General features: G+C 44.0%; 1 protein-coding gene across 1 annotated transcript in view; it reads left to right on the forward strand.

Moving 5' to 3' along the window:
- The window catches only part of PARVA (parvin alpha), a 73,486-nt gene that overhangs the window by 48,587 nt on the left and 10,334 nt on the right, over positions 1–14,565 (forward strand). Inside the window, exons 2-5 of the mRNA XM_040409514.1 lie at positions 7,181–7,270; positions 7,347–7,417; positions 8,999–9,101; positions 14,122–14,262. Of these exons, the coding sequence (XP_040265448.1) occupies positions 7,181–7,270; positions 7,347–7,417; positions 8,999–9,101; positions 14,122–14,262 (405 nt within the window). The remainder of the gene's footprint in view (positions 1–7,180; positions 7,271–7,346; positions 7,418–8,998; positions 9,102–14,121; positions 14,263–14,565) is intronic.

Here is a 14,565-nt window from a genome sequence, read left to right on the forward strand (position 1 = left end):
CGGCGATTAGTTCCCGGGGCTTCATGTTGCCCCAGTCAGCCTCAACCGGAACCGTCCCATCCCCAGGAGCACTCCGCGTACCTCTTGGAGGGCTACTGTCCGCCCTCCTGGAACTGCCGGCGATGGACACGGCTTCACCTCCGGGGGCTGCAGGGGCCGCTGCACCACGACTCCTGCTGGATCTTCTGACCCCCGAGGCGGAAGATGGAACTGAGGCCGGTAGCTCACCTCCCCTACCCCCCGCCGGCCTACCCCGGGAAGTAGGATCCTGGGTCTTCAGTCGCTTCATTGCCCAGGACCCCACCACCTCCCTGGGGAGAGAGAGGCAGGGCCTGGGCTGGGATAGATGGAAAAATCCCTGGAAGTGGCTGGACAATCAGCAGGAGCTCCTCCAAACACGACCACACCCGTCCACTGGCTCCTGCACACTGAGGATTACACCCAGTATACAGGACAGGAGAAGTGGTACTGTGCAGTGTATATATATATATATATATATACAGAATAAGAGCAGATACTGAGGATTACACCCAGTATACAGGACAGGAGAAGTGGTACTGTGCAGTGTATATATATATATACAGAATAAGAGCAGATACTGAGGATTACACCCAGTATACAGGACAGGAGAAGTGGTACTGTGCAGTGTGTATATATATATATATATATATATATATATATATATATATATACAGAATAAGAGCAGATACTGAGGATTACACCCAGTATACAGGACAGGAGAAGTGGTACTGTGCAGTGTATATATATACAGAATAAGGGCAGATACTGAGGATTACACCCGGTATACAGGACAGGAGAAGTGGTACTGTGCAGTGTATATATATATACAGAATAAGAGCAGATACTGAGGATTACACCCAGTATACAGGACAGGAGAAGTGGTACTGTGCAGTGTATATATATACAGAATAAGAGCAGATACTGAGGATTACACCCAGTATATAGGACAGGAGAAGTGGTACTGTGCAGTGTATATATATATATACAGAATAAGAGCAGATACTGAGGATTACACCCAGTATACAGGACAGGAGAAGTGGTACTGTGCAGTGTGTATATATATACAGAATAAGAGCAGATACTGAGGATTACACCTGGTATACAGGACAGGAGAAGTGGTACTGTGCAGTGTATATATATATATATACAGAATAAGAGCAGATACTGAGGATTACACCCAGTATACAGGACAGGAGAAGTGGTACTGTGCAGTGTGTATATATATACAGAATAAGAGCAGATACTGAGGATTACACCCAGTATACAGGACAGGAGAAGTGGTACTGTGCAGTGTGTATATATATACAGAATAAGAGCAGATACTGAGGATTACACCCAGTATACAGGACAGGAGAAGTGGTACTGTGCAGTGTATATATATACAGAATAAGAGCAGATACTGAGGATTACACCCGGTATACAGGACAGGAGATACCAAATGATATTATTTAGCCGTCTAGATCCGAGTTGACAGCCTTGCAATGGCAGCCATATTTGTTGTCACCCAGCTTTCCCAGAGAAAGACAGAACTTCCAATGCCCCCTATAGACGAGAGTGATAGTTGCTTGGGCGTCTCGCATTCCCTGTGCCTAATATTGGGATTGCTGCCTGTGGAGCCGTCCTCATGGTGATCAGTATTCAGGCTGCGTCTCCTTCCCCGCGGCTGATACATGGCGGCCGCTCTGAGCTCAGGATACGTTATCTCTGGGCTGTAGCTTGCAGGCGCTGGGAGGCCGCGTTACGCCACTCTGCACATTATCCGTGATTCTCCTGTGGCTCCATATTAAATTATACAGGCGACCAGTGGGAGCTCCCAGTGCTGCTCTGCTGCCAGTGAAGATGGGATTTGGTGTGGTTATGCAGCGTCGTCCTCCTCGCCGGTCGGTGCTGACCGTTATTTAGACCTCTCCTTGTGCAGAAAACATGCCCGTGGCCAGGTGGATGTACAATGGGTTGTGGTGCTCTATGTTCTAAAGGTAAGATGCCATATCCTAGGGGTGGATACTGTTATCTGTAGGGGGTCCCCCCAATTGTAGTTGTTGCATTTATATGATTTGGTGACTACCTGTTCATCCAGGGCAAGGTCTAGGTGTTCTCTGTGTGAAACATGAATGTCGCCATAGACCAATATAAAGAGGCAGCAGAGCTGATACTGTCATTTGGCACAGCCCAGGGTGAGATGCCCGTCTCTTATACCTGAAATTACAGGTAAATCTGCACAAAGCATTACATGACACAGTCAGCCCTGCTAGATCTATGTAGACTAATAAAATGTTGTGGAATTGATCAAACATTTTGGGCTGCATTGTACCTGGTGATGACAAATTCAGCTCTGCTCCATCCTTTGGCATTCATGATGACAATGAAACATTGTAATTAATGACCAATTCCATCCTGATGTAGTGGTGCTGAAATTAACTCCGTACGGCTGCACTGTTGACCATGGTAACAAATTCAACACGGCTGCATCCAGATGAAGCAGAGCTAACTTTGCAGTTTCTTTTTGTGCATCACTCAATAGGTTTTCTGCAGTCCTATGGACATATTGTCATGAGTTGTCCAAATGACAACTCCTCACTAGAGATGAGCGAATTCCATATTTTGAAATTTGTTTACACTTTGGTGGTAAAAGCAGAATTACGTTATGGATTCCGTTACCACAGACTATAACGCAATTCTATGACGGAGGCATTCCGTTATTCTTTCCGTCACAATAGAAGTCTATGGGAAGTCCTCTCCTGCATAACGGAAACGGGACGGATCCGTTTTGCAGCCCATAGCCTTCTATTATAACGGAATGTCTCTAAAGGCATTCCGTCATAGAATTGCGCTATAGTCCGTGGTAACGGAATCCATAGCGCAATTCTGCTTTTACCACCAAACAAAGTGTGATCAAATTTTATAAGCGGAAATTCGCCCATCTCTACTCATCACTGCTGCATGTTAGAGTTGTCTGCATGACAGCAATAGTAAAAAATTAAAACCCGAACACTATATTAACCCTTCCTGCAGTGGACAGTCATGCAGACAACTGGTGGTAACCTTATATCGGGCCGTAGCTATAGGGGTACAGAGGTGGCACTTGCACTCGTGTTCTAGTGCCTGAGGGGGTCCACGGCACGTCTGCCACCTAAGAAGACACTGGTATTGTAAATTGCACATTGTAGGTGGGGGCCCTAGTACAGATTTTGCATTGGGGACCAGGATCTTCAAGTGACCTCTCTGGGGGAATGCATGGTTTTAGGGGGATGTGTGTTAGTTTTGGATTGTGTTATAGAAGCGTCCAGGTGAATTCTATAACCAGCTATAGGACGGCATCTCAGATCCTGCTGCACGCTGAGATTATGGAGCCTTACCAGACAGTTATGTAATAAGTCACCGAGGGAGGCGACCTGCGCTTGTATCAGAAGAGCAGAAAACATTGCAACTAAATGTCGGGGAGACTCTTTTACAATAGATGACTGAATTGCAAAGCCAAGAGAATACACATGGTTTAGGCTACTTTCACACTTGCGACAGTGTTATCCGCCGGATCCGCCGATTTTGATGTGACTGAAAGCATTTGTGAGACGCATCCGGATCCGTCTCACAAATGCATTGCAAGAACGGATCGGTCTCTCCGCTTGTCATGCGGACAGACGGATCCGTCTTGTATTTTTTTTCACATTTGCGCAGGCCGGAAGGAAAGATCCGGCATTCCGGTATTTTGGCACTAATACATTCCTATGGGGAAAAATGCCGGCATTCAGGCAAGTCTTCAGTTTTTTTCGCCAGAGATAAAACCGTAGCACGCTGCGGTTTTATCTTTTGCCTGATCAGTCAAAACGACTGAACTGAAGACATCCTGATGCAAACTGAACGGATTAGGGTACTTTCACATTTGCGGCAGTGTGATCCGGCGGGCAGTTCCGTCGTCTGAACTGGCCGCTGGATCCGCCGATGACTGAAAGCATTTGTGAGACGGATCCGTCTCACAAATGCATTGCAAGAACGGATCCGTCTCTCCGCTTGTCATGCGGACAGACGGATCCGTCCTGTATCTTTTTTCACATTTTTACCGGTCTGCGCACTAATACATTTTTTACCGGATGCGGCACTAATACATTCCTATGTGAAAAAATAACATCCTGATGAAGAAGACGTCCTGATGCATCCTGAACGGATTACTCTCCATTCAGAAAGCATGGGGAAATACCTGATCAGTTCTTTTCCGGTATTGGGCCCCTGTGACGGAACTCTATGCCGGAAAAGAAAAACGCAAGTGTGAAAGTACCCTTAGTCGCAGGGATGCTCAACCTGCGGCTCTCCAGCTGTTGTAAAACTACAACTCCCACCATGCCCTGCTGTAGACTGATAGCTGTAAGCTGTTCGGGCATGCTGGGAGTTGTAGTTTTGCAACAGCTGGGGGGCCGCAGGTTGAGGATGCCTGGTTTAGTGTCTTTACTGTATTGTAAAATTGATCATCTCTAAGGCTACTTTAAGGCTAGTGTTTTTACTGGATCCGGCAGGGTTCAGAAAAAAAACGCTTCCGTTATTGATAATACAGCCGTTTGCATCCGTTATGAACGGATCCGGTTGTATTATCTGTAACATACCCAAGACGGATCTGTCATGAACTCCATTGAAAGTCAATAGGGGACGGATCCGTTTTCTATTGTGTCTTGCTCCGCATCCCAGGACATTAAGCAAACCGCAGCACGCTGCTCTCCGGTATGAGAACTGAACGGAATGCATTTTGGAGCGCTCTGTTCTGTTCTGTTCAGTTACGTTTTATCCCCATTGACAATCAATGGGGACAAAACGGAAGCATCTTTTTCCGGTATTGAGCCCCTATGACAGATCTCATTACCGGAAAATATTAATGCTAGTGTAAAAGTAGCCTTACATAATTTCATTACATTTCTATTGGATTTTGTCTTTTGGAAGCCATCAACATGCTGCTGTTGACAGATCTTTATTACGTATACATAGAAAAGGAATTAACTTTCGCTGACCAAATGTCCGTTCAGGAAAAGTCACAGCATCTTCATCCATTTTTCATGTGGGACTCGGCCATTAAAGCCAATGGATCGTTGAAAAAAAAAATATCTGGATGCAGTCTGTTTTTTTTACGGATGTTGCTAGAAGATACCGCGTGCTATTCCTCCTTTTTTTGCCATACACGTGAAAAATGCAAGAACTGAACAAAAACTGAAGCAACACTGACAAAAAAAATCCTGTTTTTCACTGACAGAACTCGGATGAGTTTGTATCGCTCATGTGAAATGGGTCTTACTATCAGATCAGATGAGTTATTAGGCTGCATTCAATCAACAGTGAAAAGTGGCGGACATTTTTCTAATGGCCGTTTTAAGAACCATTGAAATCTATGAGCCTCTGACCTGTAACGAGGGGCCATCCAGAAATATCACATGTCCTATTTTTGGCAGTTTTGAAGGCCAGACGGACCGCATTCCATTGAAGGGGACAGATTTCAGCTTCTCAGAAAGGCATTACTGAAAAAACTGACCATTTTGCCATTTTTCATAACCTTTTATTTTTCACAGTCGTGTGAATTTAGACTTAGCAACTTGCGGTCTTGCATGACTTATCAGGCAGTTCTATGCTGGAGTAACAGATTGCCTGGCATTGCTCTAATAATTCTTTGCTGGGGTCTACCTATAGGGGGCGCAGACGTAGCAGTGGCACCTGGTCCCTCCGGTCTCAGGTAGGTCAAGGATCCTTCCACCACATGAGTACACACCAGTGTTATAAATGGCACACGTTAGGTGCGGGACTGTTACAGATTTTGCCCCGGGGCCTAAGATACAGTATCCTTTTTGATTAATTGTATACAATGTTTCTGCTTCTGTGACAGGTTTTCCAAATGGCTGATCATCTTTAGCATAAAGTTGGTGGTTGTCAGTAAATCACCTTCTACAGTTTGGCATTCGATGTATGGCTCTGCTCATGCACACAAACGTATTTTATTTCTGTGTTCGTTCCATTTTTTTTGCGGACTGTATGCGGAACTATTCACTTCAATGGGTCCGCAAAAAAACTGAATTTACTCCATGAGCATTCCGTTTCCGTATGTCCATATTTCCGCTCTGCAAAAAAATAGAATCTGTCCTATTATTGTCCTCATTACGAACAAGGATAGTACTGTTCTATGAAGGGCCAGCTGTTCCGTTCCGCAAAATACAGAATGCACACAGATGTCATCCGTATTTTTTGCTGATCCGTTTTTTGCGGACAGCAAAATACATACGGTCATGTGCATGAGCCCTAATTGGAATATTTCTCCTAGGCTGGCCATTGACCTCAGTGGAGCGCTGCTCTGAGGCCATAGCAGCAGATGCGCTCAGTGGAGTGCTGCTCTGAAGCCATTGCAGCTAATGTGCTCCTGTGGTTTGCTAATTCCCCAGGACTGTTGCCAATGTGCCAAGCTGGGGGTCAGTGCTACATGGAGATTCAAGTCGGTGGGTCGCTGCCCGTGCACTGTGCGCGCCCTGTATGTGTCTCCATGTAATTATATCATCTTGTGCTCTGTTTATCTGTTAAAATGTGTCCCTGTCCCACATAATGGCGGCTTTTTCTGGTGCACTGGGAAAGCAAATAGAGATTTGTAGAGCAGTTTGCATATTTACTTGGCAGGGAATCAGCAGATAATGGAATAGGAGAGATGTTCCTGTACATAATCATTTCTGGAAAACTACTTTCAATTAAATGAGAATGTCTCCGAGTTCTGTGTGGCAGCCGGGCAGAGCACACATACCAGGCAGGGAAGAACTGTGGGGGGTACTGGAAATTGTATCTGGTGAGAATGGCATGAATGCTACAGCAATATTTTCAACTTTTTTTTATTTGTAGTGCATCTAAAGAAAAAAAAAAAATATATAGTTTTGGACATCCAGCTCCTATGCTAACTATAAACAAACCCTGTGAAGTCGGATCCTGCAGTCACATTGCTATCCGCCACCTATGTCCTGCCTAACGTCTGATTGTATATTATAGTATACAACTAAAAGGTCAGACTACACAAGGCTGATTTGTAGTCTGTAACCATGGAGACACAAGGTTGTAGACACAAACAGTAGGGAGATTTTTAATTATTGGAGCAATATATATATTTTTTATTGTTCCTGTAGTAATAGAAACTTTTGTTCTTATTTCTTAGTATCAGATCTCCAAGAAGAAGGCATCAATGCCATCAACCTGCCCCTTAATCCGATTCCTTATGAATTGGACCCTGAGGACACCATGCTGGGTGAGTTATACTCCTATCGCTGCTATTTGTGAATATTGCTCATGACTTCAATAATTTTTACCATTTTATTCTAAAGAGGAGAATGAGGTGAGAACCATGATTGACCCCTACTCCAGAAGTGACCCCCGACTACAGGAACTCATGAAGGTAAAACCTCTTTACAGTGATTTTCTGCTTATGTGTGACTACAGCTTAATCATTCTATTCTTTAAAAAAGTTCTGCAACTTTCTAATATACTTATGGGGGGATTTATTAAAACTGGTGTAAAGGAAAACTGGCTATGGCCGGGTTCACATCAGGTTTAGTTTTCCGTTCTTCTGATCTGTCAAAGAAACAGATCCTGTATTTTAAGCATCTATTATGCACATTTTGCCTCCGTTTTAGCCATTTCCGTCTGAGAGCCGTTATTTTAGATGGATCTACTTCCTGCACAAAGTTTTTTTTTATTTTTTTCATCTAAAATAGCAGATCTCAAAAATGTGTATAACTGAGCATAACGAATGCTTAAAATACAGGATTCGTTTCTTTTTTTTTTTTCTGTTCTTCTGACTGATCAGAAGAACGGAAAACTAAACGTGATGTGAATCCGGTCTTGGTTACCCATAGTAACCAATTAGATTCTACCCTCTACCAAGGTGGAATCTGATTGGTTGCTAGGACAGTTTTCCTTTTACATCGGTTTTGCAAAATTGCCCCTTTTGTGTCTCAATTCCTTACCATTATTAAGATCTCTGCTTGTTGTCACTGAACAGGAAAAATACTCTTTAGATGCAGACGCTAAAACCTCTACCTACCCAGTGCTTATGAAAGGGATTGTTTCATTTGTATCCAGCTTAGACAATCCTCTGTGAAACTGGAGAGATTTTATCTCCACTGATACGTTGTAGCAAACTAGGAGGACAGGAGTGGAATATGTTGTTGGGATGTGTTTAGCTCACAGGAGTGTCGGCTATAGGTCGGATTATGTCCCGATGGATTTTTCAGCCTCCAGATGAAAATAAGAATATTCCTTTTCACTGCCAACAAACAGAGTTCTAAAGAATGGCGAGGAACTAAAACACCTTAGGCTTCCAACCTTTAGAATCATCTCTCCCTCCTGGAAAGCCCTGGATGGCCATATCCTCACCCACTTGTCTCGCCTGTGTTGGCCTGTACATGGGCAGCCTCATTTATTGTAGATCCATGATGCCCTCCCGTGGCTCAGGTGCTGGCTCTTTGGTTCCCTGCGGTGATTACTCCCAACATGTTTCACATATGTGTGATATTAGGTGTCTATAGCTTTAGAGGGAACTGGTTTACAGCTCTTCGCTTCCAATACAATGGCTGCCGCAGACAATGAAGCTTTTACATGAATAACGAACATTTTCTCAGCATCATTCTCTTTGTATCACCCGCCGCTGGTTGAACAAATCCTATACAATGCGGTGGAATTCTTCTACACAGGCATTAAGTACACATGTTCATTTCTTCCTTTTCATGATCCCGTGCCCTGATTTGAATAATAACTATGTGAAGTGTTTAGAAAGTGTAATAGAAATTGGTCAATGTGCCCGCTCCTGAGGCGGCAGCGGCGAAGTAAAACAAACCGGTGCTGTGACATCTCGGCAATTTTCGCATTATCTTGTAAAATGTTTGCTTGCTTTGTGACTAAAGGATTTCTCCCATGGAAATGGATAAAACGTTTCCTTGATATGAGGCCACTAATGTTTGTGACTTTGACTTCTCAGGTTCTAATTGACTGGATTAATGATGTGCTGGTGGGAGAGCGAATTATCGTCAAGGACCTTGCGGAGGATCTCTATGACGGGCAGGTTCTGCAGAAACTTTTTGGTAAGATATAGACAGAATGGAGTAGAGAAATGGGGGTGGTGAAGAGTTCAGGGACGCCTAAGTGAAAACTTCTTGGGTCTGTATTACACGTTAACAATAGCAGCAGCATCGTCATACAGGAGAGAATGTACAGCAGTGAAAGGGGTCTTATTATTATGTTGTAGGCTAAGGACAGGCAAAGAATTCTATCAGGTTTTGAAAGTTTTTATTCATCAAGTAATTTGTCTGTTTTACCAGATCTGATATTTATATAAAGAAAAAATGTGGGGGGTTGAGTCCGCACAACCCGCATGTAGGTGCAGATCACTATGGCGAAATACATATACAAACAGAAAATGCAAATGTGATCGCACACTACATCCAGCACTCTGCCCTCCATGCTGGATGAGACATTGGTGTACATTTTGGCCAAAGCGTAATAAGCCACTCACCACGCCAAGGTCGTCTCATTTGAGTGGTCCCTAACTCTTGTTCCTACCTGTTTATGGGCCATGACAGGCAAATAAAGTCCAGGGAATGCAGGTCAGCATGCACGCCAAGCACACTCTGCTTTTAACCCCCTTCCGGTGCCATTACAGCTTTCATCGGATCCAGGGATGCAAGTACCAACATGCATGCTGAGCCCACCGTATACTTCTCCTGGAGCCAAATGGCTACTGGTAGGTTCTATATAAGCAGACTCAGTTTTATACTCAAAGGAGATCGCCACACCTCCAATATAAGCTACAAAGAAAAAATGTGGGGGGTTAGGGTTATATTGGAGGCGTGGCGATCTCCTTGGAGTCATTGCACACCTGGCCAGTCAATCTGTCCTGGAGGCTGGTTTTAAAGTCAGTATAAAACTGAGTCTGCTTATATAGAACCTACCAGTAGCCATTTGGCTCCAGGAGAAGTATATGGTGGGCTCAGCATGCATGTTGGTACTTGCATCCCTGGATCCGATGAAAGCTGTAATGGCACCGGACGGGGTTAAAAGCAGAGTGTGCTTGGCTTGCACGCTGACCTGCATTCCCTGGACTTTATGTGGCTGTCATGGCCCATAAACAGGTAGGAACAAGAGTTAGGGACCACTCAAATGAGACGACCTTGGCGCGGTGAGTGGCTTATTACGCTTTGGCCAAAATGTACACCAATATCTCATCCAGCATGGAGGGCAGGGCAGAGTGCTGGATGTAGTGTGCGATCACATTTGCATTTTCTGATATTTATATAGTGTAAAGCTAGAAGGGCTAACGATGCACCACATTTATTACAGTGGTTCAGGCTGGATGATACATTCTGTGCATCTTTAGACAATAACTTTATACCACCTTTTGGTTGGGTTACTTTGTGGCAACTTTTGTGGGGGAAAAAAATGTGGAAAATTTTTGTTAAGTGCAAAAAACACACAAAATACATTTAGTGCAACACAAGTACAGAAAGTCTCTCCCATTGTATCCATATTATTAGTGGATAAAATTAGTATTACCTCATTAGTAACATTGCAGTATACATTGTACCCCGCAAGGCTCTGTACTAGGACCCCTGCTCTTCTCTATCTACACCCTCGGCCTATCTATCATCTTTCCCCCATCTTGCTCCCCCCCCCCCCCCCCCGACCTATCTATCATGATCAATGGCTGCACACTCTCCCTGGTCAACCAAGTCCGCTGTCTTGGAGTGACCTTGGATTCTGCCCTTTCCTTCCGACCGCACATCCAAGCCCTTTCCACCACCTGCCGCCTCCAACTAAAAAACATCTCCCGCATCCGCAGTTTCCTCAACGTTGAATCTGAGAAAATGCTTGTACATGCCCTCATCATCTCCCGCCTAGACTACTGCAACACTCTCCTCTGTGGCCTTCCATCTAGCACTCTCGCACCCCTCCAATCTATCCTCTGCTGCCCGACTTATCCACCTCCCACCCTGTTACTCCTCTGCCTCTCCCCTCTGCCAATCCCTTCACTGGCTCCCCATCGCCCAGCGAATTCACTTCAAAGTACTAACAAATAAATACAAGGCCGTCCATAACCTGTCCCCCTCCCTACATCTCTGAGCTCCTGATACATCCCACACGCATTCTCCGATCCTCACAAGACCTCCTTCTCTCCTCTTATCACCTCTTCCCACAATCACCTCGAGGATTTCTCCCGTGCATCCCCCATACTCTGGAACTCGTTGCCCCAACATATCAGACTCTCACCGACAGTGGAGACCATCAGGAGGAACCTGAAAACCCACCTCTTCACACAAGCCTCCAACCAGTGACCCTGCTGCCTCTATACCGCCATGACCAGCTTCACCTGCACCTACTGTGTCCTTCTCCCATACCATATAGATTATAAGCCCTCACGGGCAGGGCCCTCTCTCCTTCTGTACCAGTCTGTAACTCGTCTTGTTTATCATTAGTGCAATCGTCTGTATTATGTATGTGCACCGCTCATCATATGTACAGCGCTATGGAATGAATGGTGCTTTAATAATAATCCGGTGTCACTACCTTATACAATGTAGCTGGTGCCAGTATGGGCATTAGCTTTACAAATGGTAGACAACTAGCAGGATTGGATGCAGCATAAGGGTTTATTCAAAAAAGCCAAAACAATAGTAAATTCTCATACCACCATGTCTCTTGTCACAGTCAGTGTGCAAACAGGTAGAAAAGAGTCAACTTGTGCAGGGTCTCATTCTCTCTCTCTCTATCTGTATCTCTCTATCAGTACATTATACATTGTATCCGGTGTCAGTACATCATACATTGTATCCGGTGTCAGTACATCATACATTGTATCCGGTGTCAGTACATCATACATTGTATCCGGTGTCAGTACATCATACATTGTATCCGGTGTCAGTACATCATACATTGTATCCAGTGTTTGTACATTGTATCCGATGTCAGTACATTATATCCGGTATCAGTACATTATATCTAGTGTCAGTAAATGATACATTGTATCCGATATCAGTACATTATACATTGTATCCGGTGTCTGTACATTATACATTGTATCCGATGTCAGTACATTATACATTGTATCCGGTGTTTGTACATTGAAGCCAGTATCAGTACATTATATCTAGTGTCAGTAAATTATACATTGTATCCGGTGTCTGTACATTATATCTGGTGTCTGTACATTATACATTGTATCTGGTGTTTGTATATTATACATTGTATCCAGTGTTTGTAAATTATACATTATATCCAGTGTTTGTAAATTATACATTATATCCAGTGTTTGTAAATTATACATTGTATCCGGTGTTTGTAAATTATACATTGTATTCGTTATCAGTACATTATACCTGGTGTTTGTACATTATACATTGTATCTGGTGTATATTGTATTCGGTATCAGTACCTTATACATTGTATCTGGTGTTTGTACATTATACATTGTATCCGGTGTTAGTACATTATACATTGTATCCGGTGTATATTGTATTCGGTATCAGTACCTTATACATTGTATCTGGTGTTTGTACATCATACATTTTCCATTTGCACAATGTATCATTTTGTGTAAGATGTTCTTGTGGTGCATGCGGTCCGCCCCGGCATCATCCATTGTACGCATTTTTTGCTGGGGATTGCCGTTATCTGCGGACCGCAAGCGGAGGAATTGCTCCCCCAGTTATAGACGCGCTACAGTGTCTGGGTTTGGAGCATTTTCACCCGTTTAGGCTGTTTTTGTCATTCTACATTGTATCCGGTGTATATTGTATTCGGTATCAGTACATTATACATTGTATCCGGTATCGGCACATTATACATTGTATGTTTTCTCAGTACATGATACCGTCCATTGTATCTTACACATTAGAAGTTGTATCATCATTGGTAAAGTCTCCATTGTGTCGGCAGCTTTTCAGACAGTATATATTCCTTTCAATATAAATAAGTTTCATAGTCACCTCTAGATGTAGTTTTCCCCCATCTTTTAATGAAACATTTCATGAGTAACATCACCGCTATAACCTTCCCTTGACCTGGCTTACAAACGTGTCTCCTGAGAGCCCGGCTTCAGTTCCAGTCTATAATTTCCTTAGTAAAAAATGTAGGATCCTTTCAAGCTTGTGTTAGAACCTAGTGACCCTTTCTGTGTTTAATACGAGGCTCATTGATTTCTAATGCAATATCTCAGCCTGTAGATGGGGCCGAAAGAAGCATCTGAGCTTTCAGCGGCTCTTCCTCCTGCGCGTCTGATCCATCCACTCATCTTTTTTCATCTCTGTGTCCTCGAGCGGCACAGACCACCAGCTCTTCAGACTGCAGCCCCTGCTTATTTCCTCTTTATATAGAAGTTTAGATATTGTTGGTTATATATTGCTACGTTATTAAGGCTCCCACCATTCATGAGTCACGAGCGCTAGCGATGGACAAGAGGAACTCACCCCTTTCTCCAGCTCCCTATACCCTGTGGGTTTTGAGAATTTACAGATAACCCGGCCCTCGGTGTCCTGCTTATAGAGTGTTCCCTTTAAAACAATAAAAACCTTTCAGTAGAACAGGGCTCCAGTTTCCAGTCCGGCACATAAGGGGACAAGAAGGCATGAGCCTCTTCTATTTGACATATCCACATAGCATAGACCAGCACTCCAGATGTTCTGAAACGACAACTCCCAGAATCCTCCTTTCACTTCTAGGGGAGTTACAAGACTAGCTGAGTAAGTGGGCATGCTGGGAGTTGTAGTGTTACAGCAGCTGGAGACTGGAGTGCCGAAGGTTGCTGATGCCTGGCATAGACGGCTGCTCATTGGCAGTGGTTCCGGTGCCCTTACAGGTTGTCACCCAGCGTTACAAAGAATTTAATAACACAAAACTACAAATTATTAAAAGTAACAACCCCTGCAGCTCCTTCTCTTCTTATGCTCTAGCTGTGTGTCAGTTTTCCTGCAGTCCCGGCATTATATTCTTGTAGCTCAGGCTATACAGACCTATAAGTGATTATCATCAGTAAGCAATGCTGTACGCGTGGTTGCAATCGACGAGGCCGTCTGCAATAGCCCTTTACTATACTCTTGTCTCTGAATACAGAGAAGCTGGAAGGAGAAAAGCTGAACGTGGCTGAAGTCACACAGTCCGAAATCGCCCAGAAGCAGAAACTGCAAACAGTCTTGGAGAAGATCAATGAGACCCTGAAACTCGCTCCAAGAAGCATTAAATGGAATGTAGACTGTGAGTTCCCATTACGTCTCCTCACCACTGCTCAATCTCCTCAGTCTGGGGTCTCATGTATATAAATTAGTATAAAGGAAGGAGATGGTATTGTCTACATAACTGGTCCCAGCATCAGGTTCCATGGATATAACTTTGAATCAAAGGGCTTGTCCAACATGACTGATTTCTTCCAAGAACAGCGCCACACCTGTTCCTAGGTTGCACCTGATATTGCAACTCAGCTCAACCTAAGTACCTGAGGCCGAGCTGTATCATCAGATGAAACCTGTGGATAGAAGTTGTACTGGAAGAAAGCAGCCA

The sequence above is a fragment of the Bufo bufo genome, chromosome 10 (assembly GCF_905171765.1).
Source record: "Bufo bufo chromosome 10, aBufBuf1.1, whole genome shotgun sequence".
NCBI lineage: Eukaryota > Metazoa > Chordata > Amphibia > Anura > Bufonidae > Bufo > Bufo bufo.